At 34.0% G+C, this 19,027-nt stretch overlaps 1 protein-coding gene across 11 annotated transcripts in view; it reads right to left on the bottom strand.

Moving 5' to 3' along the window:
• PPP1R9A (protein phosphatase 1 regulatory subunit 9A) overlaps positions 1 to 19,027 on the bottom strand; it is a 329,127-nt gene that overhangs the window by 112,412 nt on the left and 197,688 nt on the right. For all 11 annotated transcript variants that reach the window (XM_042918086.1, XM_042918078.1, XM_042918070.1 and 8 more), the window contains one exon: positions 12,530 to 12,634. In XM_042918086.1, the coding sequence (XP_042774020.1) occupies positions 12,530 to 12,634 (105 nt within the window). The remainder of the gene's footprint in view (positions 1 to 12,529; positions 12,635 to 19,027) is intronic.

The raw sequence follows: 19,027 nt of genomic DNA, 5'->3' as shown, positions 1-19,027 counted from the left end.
CTTATCTTTTTAAAGTGGTAAATTAATGATTATTTTATCTAAATAATAAATCTAAAAATAGGAGCTGAATGATAAAAGAATCCAGTTTTTAGCTTCATCCAACAGGACAAAATTGGAAAGCAATAAGGATATTATAATCCCACATGTGTAAGAATGTACATGTATCTGAAATATCTGGAATGACATACACCAAACTGTTAATAGTGATTTCTTTGGGGAATTGGATCCATGTGTGAGAGTGTGTGTGTATGTGTAGGTGGGGAGGTGGTCTCAGGCAAGGAAAACAGTAGACTTTTACCTTTACCTACTCAGTACTGCTTGATTTTTTTTTTTTTTTGGACAAGTATGCCTTATTTTCACAATATAAAAACATTAAACAAATAACAGTAAAAAAAAAAAAAGGCGGTGGGGCGTGAGGGCACCCGGGTAGCTTAGTTGGTTGAGAGTCAACTCTTGATTTCAGCTCAGGCCATGATCCCACGGTCGTGGGATCAAGTCCTGCTTCAGGCTCTGTGCTCAGCACAGAGCCTGCTTAAGATTCTCTCTTACTCAGGGGTGCCTCAGGGGCTCAGTAAGTTAAACATCTGCCTCGGGTTCAGGTCATAATCGAATGGCTCATGAGTTCAGGACCCATATCGGGCTCTGTGCTGACAGCTCAGAGCCTGGAGCCTGCCTGCTTTGGATTCTGTGTTTCCCTTTCCCTCTGCCCCTCCCCTGCTCATGCTCTGTTTCTCTGTCTCTCTCTCTCCCAAAAATAAAAAAAAATAAAAACATTAAAAAAAATTATTTCCTTCTGTCCCTCTCCCTGCTCTCTCTCTCTCTCTCTCTCAAGTAAACAAAAAAGAAATTACATGTCCAGGTATGAATCCAAAATATCAAGTGCATATTTATTTAAAAACCTCATCATTCATTTATATTTTTCTTTTGAGTGTTCTAACCTTTCCAAAATGGACAGGGCAATATTTAAGACCTTCAGATTAATTCATTTTTTATTATGTGTGACTACAATTCCTCCAAAATCCTCACCTCCAAAGTGCCATATGGCTCAGTGTCAAAAAGTCATTAAAAACATATGCTAGGGGTGCCTGGGTGGTTCAGTCAGTTAAGTGTCTGACTTCGGCTCAGGTCATGATCTCACAGTTCGTGGGTTCATGCCCCACGTCGGGCTCTGTGCTGACAGCTCAGAGCCTGGAGCCTGCTTCAGATTCTGTATCTCTCTCTCTCTCTCTCTCTCTCTCTCTGCCCCTCCCCTGCTTGTGCTCTGTCTCTCTCAAAAATAAAATAAACATTAAAAAAAAATTTTTAAAGCAAAAAAAACAAAAACAAAAAAAACATACGCTAGGGATAAAGCATGATGAATGCATAGTTATTGATCATATAGCAGTACCTGGAAGAAAACATTTAAAGTTTAACGTAAATGGCCCTGAAAAACAAATACACCATGTATTATTAGAAATTTCTCATACTGAAGCACACTCTCCTGTAACATCAATTTCCTATAACTGCTGTCCTCCAGTACTAGGATGGCTGTCTGCAGTAAAAAGAATACCTAAGTCTTTTCCTAGAGTCTACTCTTTCAAATGCTTTGCAATTGTTACTATGTCTTCTTAAAATTTTCTGTTTTAGGCAAAAGTTGGCAGAATCTTTAATTTTTATATATAGAAGGAAACAGTGTTTAGACCTTTCACTATCCTGGTCAGTCTTTCCTAAATAATCTCAAATGTTTCAGGGTTCTTCTGAAGATAGGGTATGCAACATTAAACAAATACATTTTATTGTGGTATAACGTTAATTAGTCTGTCCGTCCGTCCATCCATCCAACCAGTTATTGATCACTACATAACAGGCAGCCTCCGAGATGGATCCAAGTGATCTCTGGCTCCTGATGTTCGAGTCTTGTGTAATTCTCTCCCCTTGAGTATAAGAGGGACTTGTTAACTCACTTTTATCAAACAAAATACAAAACTAATGGAATGTCCCTTTGGATATTAAGTTATAAAAAGATGACAGATTCCATCTTGGGTACTGTCTTGGGTCACTTCCTCTGGGAAATTCAGTCTCCATGTTGGGAGGCATCCCTGTAGGGAGGCTCTCAGGAAAAAACTAGGAAATAGATCCCAGAAACTGTGTTGTTTCAAGTCACAAAATTTTGAGGCAATATGTTTTACAAGAATAGGTACACTAAGTCATTTACATAATAGTACACAAGATTCGAAAGTCCCACTTAAAGCTGGAGACCCCCAAAAAAGGGTTCTTAAAATTATATCGCAAATCCATGACTGAATAAGGAAAAGGGTCCAGACAAGAACTTAATATAGATTTTTTTTCTGGTAAAAAATTAATAATAAAATGTTTTTTTACATAAAAGTATACAGCACAATAACACATACGCACTGCTGAGGAAGTTCGGTTTGATTGCATTTGCCTTTCCTAAGTAGACACTGTCCTCCTTTCCAAATCACCATCACCATCAACATACTTAGTTAGCATGGTGCTTTTTAAATTAATCAGAACTGTTAGCATACGTTTAAAAAAATCTGTTTTATTGAAGTCAAATTTACATATAATAAAAGTCACCAAATTTATTTTGTATGAGTTTTCACAAATACACACACACACACACACACACACACACACACAGCTGTGTCACAAATACAATAACCACAGTATAGCACAATTTCATTGCCTCAAAAATATTCCCTCTTAAATGCTTACAGTTTACAGTACAAAAGCTTTTCTGTCTGCCTTCTTTTGGTCAATATAATAGCTCTGTCAGTCAAATATTATGTTGAATATATTGGTAATTTGTTTCTTTGTATTGCAAAGAAATATTTCATTACACAGGAATACAATACAATTTGTATATCCTTTATCAGTTAAAGGACATTTGAGTTGTTTCTAGCTCTTATGAACAAGGCTCCTATGAACATGTAAGTATGAGTCGTTTGGGTAGATATATGTTTTTATTGCTCTTGAATACATAGCTAAGAATAGAATTGCTGGCTGGTATGGTAAGTACAAGCTTAGCTTTATAAGAACCTGCCAAACTGTTCTGCAAAGTGGCTGTGCTATTTTGCATTCCTGCTGGCAATGAATGAATGTTAAATCTGCTCCACATCCTTGTCAATGCATAGTATTATCAGTCTTTTAAATTTCAGCCATACTAGTGGGTGTGTAGTAGCACCTCATTCTGGATTTAATTTGCATTTCCCCAATGATTAATGATGTTGAGCAGTATTTCATGTGTCTAACTGTAGATCTTCCTTGGTAAAGTGTCTCTTTAATTGATTTGCACATTTTTAATAGGGCTATATATCATCTTATTGAATTATAAAAGTTCTTCATATCTTCTAAATAAGAGCCCTTTATCAGATAATTGTTGTTGCAAATATTGTCTTTGGCTTGCTTTTTCATTTTCTTAATGGTATTTTTTGAACAAATGTTTTAAATTTTGATGTAGTTTAATTTATCATGTCTTTCTTTTCTATTTTTTGCTTTTGTGTCTTAACAGATCTTTGATTAACCCAAGGTCATAAAGATTTTTTGCCTGTTGTCTAGAAATTTTATAGTTTTAGCTGTTGCACTTAGATCTACGATCTTGAATTAATTTTTGTATATGCTGTGGGGCAAAGGTCAAGTGTTTTTGTTTTTTATAAATGTGGTTATTCAATTGTCCCAGCACCATTTGTTGAAAAGACTATAATTTCCCCCACTGAATTACTTTGGTACATTTGTCAAAACTCAATTGTTTGTGTCTATGCATGTATATGTTGGAACTCTCTTTTCTGTTCCATTAATCTATATTTCTATCCTTATGCCTACACAAGACTGCTGTGATTAGTGTAGCTTTGAGGCAGCGAAAGTTCTCCAAATTTGTTCTTTGTCAAAAATATTAATTTCTACAAAAAATCTTATGGAGATTTTCACTAAGATTGTGCTTAGTATGCAGATTTGGAAAACATTGAAATTTTAACAACACTGAGTATTCTGATCCATGAACATGGTCTATTGATTCATTCATTGAGGTTGTCTTTATTTTCTCTCAGAAACATTTTGTTGAAGTCATCAACATATCATGTCAGGTATTAAATATTTCATGTTTTGATGCTATCATAAAAGTTGGGTTTTTTTTCCAGTTTATTTATTTTGAGAGAGACAGAGACAGTGTGAGTGGGGGAGGAGCAGAGAGAGAGGGAGAGAGAAAGAATCCCAAACAGGCTCTGTGCTGTCAGTGCAGAGTCCCAAATCAGGCTTGAACTCACAAAACCATGAGATAATGACCTGAGCTGAAAACAAGTGTTGGAGGTTTAACCAACTGAGCCACCCAGGCACCCCACAAAAGTTGGCTGTAATCTGAATTTTCATTTTTTGTTGTTGTTGCTAGTATACAGAACAGAACTGATTTGTGTACATCAACCTATTCCCTGTAATCTTGTTTGACTCACTTATTAGCAGCATCCTTCATAGATTCCTTGGTATTTTCTACAGAGATGAACATGTTGTCTATGAATAAAGGGTTTTACTTCTCCCTTTTCAATCAAAAATGTTTGCCATTTCTTACTGTTGCCTCAGTGACCTAGCTATGACCCATAGCACAATGCTGAATAGAAGTGGTGAAAGTGGACACTCTTAAATTGTTCTTATACTAGGGGCGCTTGGGTGGCTCAGTCAGTTAAGCTGCTGACTTCGGCTCAGGTCATGATGTCGCAGTCCGTGAGTTCGAGCCCTGCGTCGGGCTCTGTGCTGACAGCTCAGAGCCTGGAGCCAGTTTCAGATTCTGTGTCTCCCTCTCTCTGACCCTTCCCTGTTCATGCTGCCTCTCTCTGTCTCAAAAATAAAATAAATAAACGTTAAAAAAAATTAAAAAAAATTGTTCTTATACTAAAGAGAAAGCATTTGTCTCCCATCATTAAGTATGATATTAACTATAGGTTTTACTTAAATGCTATTTATTACTATGAGGAAATTCCCTTATATTTCAAATTTCCTGAGAGTTTTCTGTGGCCTACATCTACTGAAATGAGTATATGATTATTCTCCATTTTTCTATCAGTATGGAAAATTCCATAGGTTGAATTTCAAACATTAAATCAAACATGATTCCCCTCCCCCCCAAAAATGTCTCTTAGCCATAATGTATTATCCTTTTTGTATATTTCTGACTTTAACCTGTTAAAATTTTATTAAGGACTTTAGTATCTACATTCATGAAAAATATTGGCAGTAATAATTTTTATTTTAAATGTCTTTTTCTCACTTAAATGGTAATGCTAGCCTCATAAATATAGCTGAGATGTGTCCCCTCTTCTACGTTCTGGAAGAATTTGTATAGAATTCATGTTATTTCTCTCTCTAATGTTTGGTGAGATTCACCAATGAAACAAACTGGAACCGGAATTTTCTTTACTGGAAAGCTTTAACTCTGAATTCATCTTCATGTGTACAAACACACCCATACACACACTATTTTTTCTTGAGTGAGCTTTGGTACTTTCTGATAGTATTGTCTTCAAAGAACTTAACTATTCTAAGTTGTAGTTATCAGCATAGAGTTCTTCATAATATTGACTAATCCTTATATGTGAGGTCTGTAATGATGTCCTCTCTTTTGTTCTAATTTATATCTTCTCTGACATAAATTATCCCAAAACTTACAGATGGTTTATCTTTCCTAGTTTCTCTGAGCCAAGAATTCAGGAGATGCTCGACTGGGCAGTTCTGCTTGGAGCTTCTCACTAAATTCAATCTAATGTTGACTGGGGCTGCAGTCACCTGAAGGCTTTACTGAGGGTAGGGATCTCATTCCAAGGTGCCCCTCTCACATGGCTGGCAACTTGGTGCTGGCTGTTAACAGGCCTAAATTCTTCCTTGTGTGAACCTCTCCAGAAGGCTGTCTGATATGGTAGCTGGATTTCTCCAGAGCTGGTGATCCAGAAATCCAAGGCAGAAGGTATAGGTATGCCTTTTATACCATACCCTCAGAAGTCACACATCACTACTTTCTTTATACTCTAATCATCAAGGCTAGTCAGGAGACAACGAGGTGGAGGACTGAACGAGAGAGGCAATACTAGAAGAGTGGATCATCAGAGGATTACTTGATGAATACTATGTAGAAAATATGGTAATGTGATAGAAACTGACTTGGACAACATAAAAAGCTTAATACAAGAAGAACTCATTTACTGAAAAAGTGACTTTTGAGCTGAGAACTGACAAGACAGAATTAGCCAAGTAGAGATCACATGATTGTTTTTTTTGGAGGAGACAGAGAATGGTACAAAGGATAATAATTTGAACATATTACATTTGATGTGCCACATGAAACTTAATTAAATTTGAAAGCCACATGAAGATCTCAAGTAGCAAGGTGAATAATTCTCAAGGTTGGATAAGAGAGGACAAACTTTAAGTAGAAAAAGGAAATAGAGAATGGGTCAGAACAGATAAAAAAGGGCCATGGCTTACAAATAAATTGGTAATATGGTTGATAAAATTGAGAAAACTCTTAGAATATATTAACAAAAACGTAAACAGATGGAGATGACAGAAAGAAGATGTCAGACAATACGGCCAAGATATCTAATCCCCATTTAATCCTGGTTTGAGAAGAGAAAACCAAGACAATGAAAAATAAATAAAGAAAATAATAAAATAATAATAGAAAAATTTCTCAAACTCAAGTGTTCAGACTGACTCCCAAGTAGAACTACACCAAACAAACAAACACAGACCTAGTTATAGCCTGATAAAAATTTCAAAAATAAAATTAAGAGGGGGAAAAATCCAAGACAGAAAACCAGACTACAAATCAGATTAATATTAAAATTCTCTTTACCAACTGTAGATATTAAAATACAACGGAAAATGTCTTCATAATACTAAAAGAAAAAGATTTTGAACCTCAAATACTATACCTAGCCATATTTCAGGGCAAAATAATCCATTTTCAGACATGCAAGCACCCTGGCAGCTATGGATGACCCAGAGGAAATCAAGAAGGCTAGAAATAAATTAAGTCAGTTTCCATTAGAACCTTTATGCTTTGAAACCCTCCCTTACAGTGACACAGATTGAATGACATAAAATTACATTTCATTTTCTATCAATTCAGTCATACTACTTGATTCTAAACTGAATAATATTTTCATAAGCATAACATTATAAATACTGCCTATTGGTTTTAACTTTTTGAATGAATTTATAGAAAAACTACCCATGACAATTGTAGCTATGTATTAGAAAGTAAATGTTATAAACTCTTGCAAAAGTTTTTAACTGAAAAAAAAAAAAAAAAAAAACCCTGCTAGGTGAAAGCTTTACAACAAGCAATTATTAAATTTTCATCTAAAAGTGAAAAATCAAGATATGAAGAAATGATTTATATTGGTACTTCCAAAGAGTTAAAGAGAAACTGGTAACAAGGGTCTGTCTCCTCTGCAGACTGTAAGGCCCTGTGCCTTTGTTGGAAATGGCTATACAACTGACCCTCAGTTTTCCAGCAATCTACATGAACATCTAAGAAGGGATCAGAGTTTTGAGAAGGAAATAATAATCACCAATATTTCATTGAGGTCCAACTTTTTGTAGGCATTTATTACATGTATTAATTCATTTAATAATCATCACCATTGTATGGGGTAGGTACTATCATGATGCCCATTTTATAGGTGAAGAAACTACAGCACAGGGAGATTTAAACACTTCCATGAACTCATGTATGTAAGTAGTTAAACCAGAATCTGAATCCACGAGGTCTGGCTTCATGTGAAAAAAGGCAGTTACTAGAGAAAGATAATTATTCCTAGCACTAAGTGCATAAAGAAATATCAATGAATAAATTAAATAATACCAGAATCAGCTGTATGATTTTACCTATCCTCTAGCTTCACTACAATTCAAATACATTTTTTTATTGTCCACAGAGATGTAATATAAGAGACTGAGTCAACTGTCTACATTTGGGACATCTGTAGCAAAACTACATATGGATATATATACACACACACACATATATATGGACACATATATATGTGTGTGTGTATATATGGATATATATACACACACACATATATATGGATATATATACACATATATATATGTGTATATATGGATATATATACACACACATATATATATACATATATATATATCCAAATACAAAAAATATCCAAATATATATATATATATATATATATATATATATATATACACACACATATATATATATACATATATATATATATATCCAAAATATCCAAATATAAAAGATATCCAAAAATAAATGGAAGGTAGTTTGTATAACTTTGAATTAGTCTCCTAGCATCTATAGATTCCTACTTTCCTTCCATAGGTACGCAACCAGTATTTTTATGTCTTTCAAACTAATCATTATTTTTCTAATGACCTTATAATTTCAAGTTTAAAAGTATTTTTCCCATAACTTTTCATGGACCAACAGACATAAGGCTCTTTTAAAGATCTCCAAGAAAAGCATCATTTAGTAAGTTCTGATATAAAAAGGAATTGTGAATAAGTGGATAAACCTGCCGATTCAAATGATCTGAATCTCTACTCTTTAAATTATTTTTCACATAATGCAGGATCTGATAATAAGAATAGAACTTTTTTCTAACTTTTTAACTATATTACATTTGTCAAGTTACATTCTATAGACCACCAAAAAGATTATAGGTTTTTAAATAATTTACAACATTTTCTTTTTAGGTTTTCACCAGGTAAAATTGAAATATATAATAAATATGTTCAAATAAAAAAATTTTTGAAGAAGAAACATACAATAGAAACATACTAAATAGTAAGAATCTAAAGTCAAAAGGAGAGCAGTAAATGTGTTATATGTAATATGTATTATATAGCATGAGACCACCTGGATTGACAAAGTACTCATCTTCAGAACTGCCTAGAGCATGGTACTGAACACTGGTCAGAGCTGTGAAATGTACTAACCAGGGACAAATGATGCTTTGCAAATATGGGTCCATGAATTGTTTGAAGGCAAGACAGACTAACTTGTCAAAACTGGTAATAACCGGATTTGTCACTTCTACCGGGATTTGGTAGAATCTAGGGGCTGTCAATGATTTCAGTGAGAAATCCTTACCATACGTAGACTTTGCGCTTCTTGATACCAAGATGCTTCATGCACATGCCTGTGGTGGTTTAGAATCTGGAGACCAAGTCCTATGAGGCCCAGTGGAAGGATGAGCCTGAGTCCTCTATGCCCACCCTGTTAACGCTCATCTTTCTCCTGCTGTTCCTGTGTTGCATCATTTCTGAGTATAAACTATTTGAATCCTGTGGGTCCTTTCCTAATCAATTATATAATTACATGATATAAACACAGTACTTACAGTGAGTGCTTCGTTTTAAGTGATATCAGTTAAGTGAAGGAAATAATACTCATTTACCGGAACCACTTGTTAACCATGGCCTAATGTATGCTTTAATTCATATAAATGATGTAGGGTTGAAAAACGTACATATATCCTTGAAAGTTGCAACATTAAAATAGTTGTAATTTCTCTAGAGCATTAAAAATGTCATATTCATGGGGTCTTTGTTAGTAGTATTGGTTCATGAACTCAGGTATCGTAATTTTTACTTTACTAGAATAAAGTAGACTGAGGTCAGATGGAAAATAATTCTCTGTAAGTGTGGATGAAGTCACAGAACTTCACTGTATAATTGTGATTCACATCCAAATGGTGACACCAATTTCATAGACATTTCAAGGAAATAAGTAAAAATCTTGACCTCCAATACTTAAGAAATAATCACCATTCAAATCTCAGTTTTGTTTTTCTCATCACCTCTAGCTTCACATCTTTCTCCTACTTGGATCTTTAGACCCACGGCTCTCACACATTCCTCCCAGATCTGTGCCTACTAGTTAGGAAAAAATCAAACTAAACTGACTAATTTTGTAGATATCATTTTTTGAGAATAAATTTTAGTAACCACTAAATATGATAGCAAAGTCACCAAATAATAAATATAAAACCATACATATTTTAAATTCTCAGTTTTAAAAAAGTTCATGAAAATACAGATCTTGTTTTTGGATCCTATTTTTGTATTAATACTTTATGAAGAACTACCACCTAAAATATATTCAGAGGATTCAAATATTTTTAATAAATTAAAATTGAGAAAAGACTTTTTCCTTATATTCAATTAACTAAGGTCCTGAGTTAAATAATTTGGGGGAACAAAGGGGGCCAAAGGTCCCATTTCAGTATCAAGACTTGTGCAAAGTGAGTGAGGAAATAAAATGTATGCCTTTAAAATATGAAAGTAGAATGTGCTGTCACCTCAAGGTCAAAAAAATAGTATGAATGATGAGTGTTACCAGGAAGAAGAGATCACTAGGTAATATAGAGGTCAAGGAGGACTTCTTCAGGGCAAAGGAGCTGAAATATGTGTCTTAAGATAAATAGGTTCTAAACAGAAGACAGTGTTTTAAACAGAAAAAAATGGCAGACAGAAAGGTACGTTAATAAAACAATAACTCACAAGGCACATTTGAAGGAATATGACTACACCAGTCCAACGGAACCAAAGCATGAACATAGAAAGAGGTAAGTGGTAAGACTGGATGATGAAAAAATTTTAATATCTGGATAAAGAGCTTAGATTCTGTACAGAATGGAGGGCCATTGAAGGTTTCTGAAGAAGAGAGGCACATAATGGATGCAGAATTATTATTTCTACCTACAGGTGTTAGACCTTCCAGTGCCAGAGTTACACAGAATGAATCAATTCCTTTTTCCATGATAGACAGACCTTCCTAGATTTGAAAACTATTATTTTCCTCCACTAGGAGGAAGAATGAGAGGGACAGACTGAAGAAGGGAAAGACTGCAATCAGGGTAGAGTTAAGAAGTCATTTGCAATTTGGACAAGGCTTGAAGGAAAGGGATGGCTAGGATTTCATGTAACTGTAAACTTCTTTGCAACTGAAAAAATGTTCTTATAAAAAAAGAAAAAGAAAAATAGTCTTCTAAGTTTAATGTATATCTCACTTCACTTTAAAATTCACTTCAAAGCCTAACTGGGGTAGCTTTTAAACCAAGTTCTATACTGACATAGGAAAGTGCTGTCTCAAAAACACAACAATCTGCAGAAAGACAAATCACCTGTCCTGAGGGAGCATCAGACAGTTTTTTATCTATGCTGTTTCCAATTATTTCACATCCTTTTCTCAGGACGATGGGTATTCTTGGAGCATCAACACAGCACCCATAAAAGTCACGGATGTGTTCCTTAAACATTTCCTTCAGCATTAAAGGATATTTTCCAAATGAAACAGTCTAAATTGTAAAACTTAAACCCATGTTTGTGCAACATAAAGCATGCTGCAAAAAAATCCTCATGTTACTGTCTTTACAGCAATTTAACTCACTTGGTATTTTCAAAATATTTGGCAGTTCTATTCTGCTGATAACACTAAAACATTGGAGACTTACCCATACTAAATAATGTCCCCTTTATGTTCCTTCATAGGATTGATGGAAAAGTATTAAGACATAAGAAACACTGTATTTAAAAACAAATACCCTATGGGGCAGCTGGGTGGTTCAGTCGGTTAAGCATCCAACTCTTGGTTTCAGCTCAGGTCACGATCTCACAGTTCATGAGTTCTAACAGCACATGAGTGCTAACAGCACAGAGCCTTCTGGGATTCTCTTTCCCTCTCTCTCTCTGCCCCTTCCCGGCTCGCTTGCTCACTCTCTTTCTCTCTCAAAATAAATAAATAAACTTTAAAAAATACATACATACATAACTTAGATGTAATTTAAATAAATTATTAAAAATTAAAAACAAAACAAAAAATACATACATACATACATAAATGCCCTATAACCAAATAAAATGGATTTCTTACCTTGACCCTAGCTGGCTTAGGACTACTTTCTTATTTGTTTTCCAAGCTACAATTTTCAGAACCCAGGATCAAATATAAATTTCAAGGTCTAAAAGAACGTACCCTCTGTACTTTAAATTGGCAAAGTTACAGTTTACCAAAGATTAGTCCTATAAAGTCTATGAAGAGATTTTTTAAATGCATTTATTAACCTTACATAATTCGGACAGTCTTTCTAAGAACCATGTACCACTGGATATAGGTATAATCAGCTCAATTTCAACTTATTGTATAACTGGTTTTATTAAAAGGATTTAGAATCTAAATTCATATTTGTTGAGGATGTAAGTAGAAATTCTATCTAGTTAGGAACACTAACATAGTTCAGTAATTGACCATGTTGATTCACACTGTATACTTCGTATCTTAATGCCTTTCTAAAATACCACAATTTTTGGTTCTAAATTACATTTGTATAAACAAATTATAATAAGAAGGAAACATTAAAAACTAAAGGCAAGTTTTAAGTATTTAGATAAAATTCTCATTGAAATTATACATGTATAGGTACAATTCTAGCAGGCTAAAATTCAACATAGTATTAAGTAATGAAATTATACATATCTGAAACCACATATTTACCTGACATTGCCCTTGGTGTTTCTGAGAACTGTTGCAGCAAAATTCTGTGTGACACCCACCAAGCTGATTCCATCCACTTCCACAATCTGGTCATTGACTTGTATTCTTTGGGAAGAGGGGAAAAATTACCCATTATTAACTTTTCTGATAATACATTACCATTTTCAATACATGAGTTGACAAAACACTTGATATTTAAGACACTCTTATTGATCCATAATTTGTTTTTTATACACAAGTTCCAGATCTTAGCCAAATGCTTAATGTTTTAAAAAGATTATTTTGAAAGAATAGATAGAAGCAATACTAAATGGAGAGATTCAGTTTACTCAATATTCATAATCCTATCACAAAGAATTCATAACTGCTAATGTATGGCACGCTTACATCATTTTTTTTGTCCTTAATAAATTACATGAAACATAATACAGCCAGCTGAAATACACTGTGAGCCTCATACCTAGTCCTGCCTTCCACTTTTCCTCCTCAAGGAATTGCAGGGAATCCTTCCTATTCAAGTTGCACGCTTGAAATATATAATGCTCATAACCATATATATGTGCATGTGTTCAGACACATGTATATAAATGCATGTATTTATCTTTAGGAGCAACACACAGTATTAGTGTTATTTAGTATATAATGCTTTTAAACTTATATATATACACACATATATACATGTCTGTATACACACACATATATATACACACACACATATATACATATATATATACACACATATATATACACACACATATATACATATATATATACATGTCTGTGTGTATATATATATGTATATATGTGTGTGTATATATATATGTTATATATACACCATTTTTTAGGTCTCAAAATGAAGTATTTCTTTTTTATTTTCTGAAGTATTTTCAAGTATTTCAATCATGGAGAAGTGCAGAGAAAATTAGCTAATAAAAACCCATGTACCAAACACCCAACTTTATCAAATCTCAGCACTGTGCAATATTTGAGTCATTTTTTTTCTAAAGGAATGTATTACGGAAAAGCTGAAGCCCCTTTATTATTTGCCTCTAATTCTAGTCTGCTCACTGCTTCCTTAGAGGTAACCATCATACTAATTTTGATGCTTAGTCTTCCTATTGGTGTTTAGATGTAGAAATAACACATATATATGATATGCACAATATGCTTCATCCAGAGTTACGTATGAGATTTATCCATGGTTATAGAACCATTCTACTAGTTCATTTAAATTTATTTATTTATTTATTTATTTATTTATTTATTTATTTATTTGTATTTTGAGAGAGAAAGGGAGAGAGAGAGGGAAGGAGAGAGAGATGAAAGAGGGAGAGAGAGAATCCCAAGTTATGTTCCATGAGGTCAGTGTGCAAAGCCTGACACAGGGCTCAAACTCACGAAACCGTGAGATCATGATCCGAGCTGAAATCAAGAGTCAGACACTTAACCGACTGAGCTACCCAGGGGCTCCTCTACTAGTTCATTTTAACACCCGTGTAGCATTATCTTTTATGAATATACCAAAATATATTCACCCATTATTTTGCAGATGGACAGTTGTATTGTTTTCCATTTTAGCTCATACATGTCTCCTTATGCACACGTGTTGGATTTCTCTACAATATATAGCTAGAAATAGAATTCCTGAATCAAGGAACATAGGCTTTTTCAACTTAAACAGACCGACAAATTTTAGTTCAAAATGCTATGCCAATCCATATTCTCAATAGCATTGTATGAAAGGTTCTGACTTTCCACACTCTCACCAATCTCACCTTGGTGAGATTTGGAACCTTTTAAATACTGGCGATCTTGGGGCGCCTGGGTGGCTCAGTTGGTTGAGCATCTGACTTGGGCTCCGGTCATGATCTCTCAGTTCGTGAGTTCAAGCCCCGCGTTGGGCTCTGTGCTGACAGCTCAGAGCCTGGACCCTGCTTTGGATTTTGTGTGTCTCTGTCTCTCTGCCCCTCCCTCGCTCTCACTCTGTCTCTCTCTCAAAAATAAATAAACATTAAAAGAAAATTTAAAAAATACTGGTGATCTTAGAAGTGTAAAAAGATATCACATTGTGATTTTAATTGCATGTCCTTGATTACTAGTGTGGCTGAATGTACTTTTCAGATCTTCGAGTTATTTGCCCACTTCTGCAGACTGTTAGATCATGGTTGTTTTTTGTTTTTGTTTTTTTTTTTTTACCATTTTTGTTGATGTTTTTGGGTTGAGTATCTTGTTCCTTATTGATTTATTGAAGATGTTCTTATACATCCTGTGTACTAACACTTTTTTAATGAAATACGCTGCAAATACCTTTGGCCCAATCTGTAGCTTGTCCTTTCACATTTCTCTGAAAAATGGTATTTTGAGGAAAAAAAATTTTAAACCTATAATCACATTTGTAATTTCAGCTTTGTATTAGGTATTTCTGTGTTTTCTTTCAGGACTCCCTTTCTGCCTCAAAGTTATACAAACATTCTATATTTTCTTCTACAAGTTTTAACATTTTGCTTTTCTGCATTTAGTTATCTATCCAGCTATTTTTTTTTATTTAAGTTTATTTATTAATTTTTGAAAGACACAGAAAGAGAGAATGGGAGGGGTGGACAGAGGGAGAGAGAGGATCCTAAGCAGGCTCTGTGCTGATCAGTATGGAGCTCGACACAGGGCTCTATCCCACAAACTGTGAGATCACGACCTTAGCTAAAATTGACAGTCAGACACTTAACTGATGGAGCCGCCCAGGCACCCCTGGAAATTAATTTTTATTATAATATGTGTTAGCAATCTATTTTTATTTTTTCCAAGTGTTATAAACAATCTGCTTAACAACATTTAGTAAGAGTTCACTTTTTCTCCATTGATTGTAGTGCTACGTCTGTCAGGGTTTCAAATGTGTATCAACATGTTTTGGGTTTTCTATTAGTTTCTACTCATCTGTTTGTCTATCTCTGCATACTCCATTGCTTCATAATAAGTTTTGACATTTCATAGGACAATTCCCTCTACTTAGTTCATTGTCCTCAAATTTTTCTGAACTATTCTTGAGCTTTTTCTCTTCATAATTAATTTTGGACTTACTGGACAAGTTCTATAAAAACACTTGTTGAAGTTTGAATAAAATCATACTGATTTTTAGATTACTTCAGGGAAAACTAACATCTTTATCATATTGACTCTTCCCATAAATAAAACTTGTCTATATAATTACTCTGGGCACGTGTTGGTTGTATCATGTGTTGCTGCCATATGTTATTTAAAGCTTGAAAACAAGGGCAAAAAGGAGAGCAACCTATCTTTTTTATGTGATGTAGTGCATTATTTAACAGGTCCAACCAAGGATAATTTGGGGGAATGTATTTTAATTGATCCACTGTTTAAAATTGATTAAAATCCTGGATATACTTAAGTTGTATGTTAATTTGTAGATTTTTGTCCTGAATAAACTCAGATACTTTTCTTCTGTTAAAAAGATAATCTCATAGGCCATGGTTTATTTCCCTGTAGAATATTAACTAGTTTTATGTCTAACTTAGCAATGTTACTTTATTAATGTTCTAATACTACTTTATTAAGTAATATTGCCTTGAACTATGTTCTTCTAAAATGTCCTTTGAATCACATTTACCATCTCACTGGTTCTCTCATTAATTAGTGAGTTTAGTAAAGTCTAATACATGTTCATTTTATATGTACCAAAGTCATTTTTTAACTCTCTGAATATTAGCCTACAATAGCTTTGGAGGTTCCACCAAGATGCCACAGTGGATTCACAAAGCCAATTCAACTGTCATCACAGAAATGCACTTCATGGGCTGTTTAAGCCCAGGCACCTATTTGCTTGGTCTCCACAGTGATTCCAAAGCAGCAATAATGCGCTATGTTTGTTAACATGGTTTTTTTCTAACTTAGTACTTTTGAATTTTTTCTGGTTTTGGTCATTTTGGTTCTGCATCTAGTTTGCACTAGACAGCAACAACAATAAATAATTCCCCACTGGTAGCAGTAATGAGTACCACTGTAATTTTATAATCTGACTTCTTGAGACGGCTATCAGGATTCTGGGGATCTATTATCTCTTGTGGGAGATGGTAAAGAATTTGAGTTGCTCTCCTTTAATTTGTTTTTTGACTATTTGTGGGCTTAGGCTATTTCATATAAAATTTCATGGACACTAGAAAGGAAAATAGCCTTTTGAAATCCTGACTGGTGAGTTTTTATGTTTCTTTGATTACTTAAAGCTATTTCTGAGGTTGCAGAACTGAAGTTACATATTCTCTGTGTTCCTGTAATTGAGAAAAGCCGTTATCTCTCACCGTGTGTGCGTGAAATATGTTCCTGACATAGAAGGGTATTAATAAATTAAATTATAAAGTCTTGGAATTGAAAGGAAGGATAATCTGGTTCATAGAGGATAGTAAGCACTTTCAGAAATCTTCTCTTCTAGTATCTAACAAAGAAAAAAAATCTTTAGAGATTCTTCTAGAAGCTCAGAAAAATTTTTATAGAGAGCCCAGTTCACGTAATAAAAGTGAATCTTTAGACAAATAAGACTAACTTAATAATTTTTGCTTAAAATACATACCTATGTTTTCTCCATGATTTTGTAAAGGTGTGTGTTTGTATTTTCCAAATAAAGAGACTAGTTAATCTGAACTTCCTAATATTCTGATATGGATACACCAGGCACCATGTACATTATCCCTACATAAAGTTTCACAAGCATAAAAAAATTGTGTTTAAACTGAACCATAATTCTGACTTTTATATCAATAGTAATTATGTTTTAAAAGTATCAGCTTAAAACATGATTTCCAAGATTCTTAGTGATCTCCAAAACCTTAGTCATAAAGCATAGCTTTTAATATAAACAACTCTGCTTCTATCAAAATGTTATAGGGTGGCTCAGTCGGTTAAGTGTCCGACTCCTGGTTTCGGCTCAGGTCATGATCTCATGGTTCGTGAGTTCGAGCCTCTGTGCTGACAGCATGAAGCCTTCTTAGGATTCTCTCTCTCCCCCCCTCTATCTCTGCTCCTCTCTCTCAAATAAATATTCTTAAAAAAATAAAATGTTATAAAGTTACTATAGCTTTGCATCGTATTCATGAATGTGTTTATCTTTACACTTCAAGAAGATGTAAAAATAGTGCGTGTGGCTGCAGAAATTATGGCTGCTAGTCTGGTATTGTTTGTGTATGATAGGCAATTATTATCAAGTTCTTATCTACTTGCAAAGGTTGTTAACCAGAAGCTGGTTAAGTAAACTGTCAATTAAATGTAATATGGATAATTGATGCTATGCCAGCAGCAACAGTGATAGAAAAAATATAATTGTGTAGGTGAAGTAATGGGAAGAATTTCTTTTGAAAGGAAGGACAGACAGCAGGTTAGCCCGTTCTAGAATATGAGAGAGCATAATGAAGACCAAAAATTGAGTGTGTATAGCAAGTTGAAGAAGGTTTGAAGAAGTGATTTTTATTTGCTTAGGTTTCTACCATCTGAGGCCAAAAAGAAGCTACAGAATGAGCTGAATTTTTTCTGCAATGCATTCAGTTTTGAAGTTATTCATAATATAATTTAGAAGAAAAGAGTAAAATTCTTTTACTACTACGGTTACACAGAGTGAATCAATTCCGATTTTCATGATATCCCTTCATATATTTGAAAACTGCTATTGTATTCCTCCATTAGGGGTAAGGATGAGAAGAGAATGACATAGAAAAGAAAGATTAAAATCAGGAAGACAGTTAAGAAGTCATGTGCAATTTGTAAAAAGCTTGAAATGATAACAGCACAAAATTATGAATGAGAGTTCTTTTTACTTCATATCCTCACCAGCATTTGATGCTGTTAGTGTTTTGGATTTGGGCCATTCTAATACGTATGTAGTGGTATCTCATCATTGTTTTAATTTGCAATACTCATATTGGGAGAAAACATTTATATATCATATATCTGATATGGGGCTTATATCTACAGTATTATAAATAATAGTTATAACCCAATAACTGAAAGACAACCTAATTTAAAACTAAGTCAGGAAAAGACAAATATCATATGATCTCACTTATATGTAGACACTAGAATCCAAAACCAACAAACAAACCAAAAACAAAGCTCACATATACAGAAAACAGATTGGTGGTTGCCAGAAGGTAGGGGGGGTGAGAAGTGGGGGTGGATGGAATGGATGAAGGGGTCAAAAGGTACAAACCTCCAGCTACAAAATAAATAAGTCATGGGGATGTAACATATAGCATGGGGACTATAGTTAATAATACTGTATTGCATGTTTGAAAGATGTTATGTAAAGTGTACCTTAAAAGTCCTCATCACAAGGAAAAAAAAATAATTTGTGACTATGTATAGTGATGGATGTTAACTAGACTTACTGTGGTATTCATTTCACAACATATACAAATCATTATGTTATACACCTGAAATATAATGTTATACGTCAAGTATATCTTAAGAGGAAAAAAAAGTGGGCAAAGGATCTGAATA

This window comes from Panthera leo, chromosome A2 (assembly GCF_018350215.1).
Source record: "Panthera leo isolate Ple1 chromosome A2, P.leo_Ple1_pat1.1, whole genome shotgun sequence".
NCBI lineage: Eukaryota > Metazoa > Chordata > Mammalia > Carnivora > Felidae > Panthera > Panthera leo.
The sequence above is the reverse complement of the archived record's forward strand: the minus strand, read 5'-3'. Positions and strand labels throughout refer to the sequence as shown.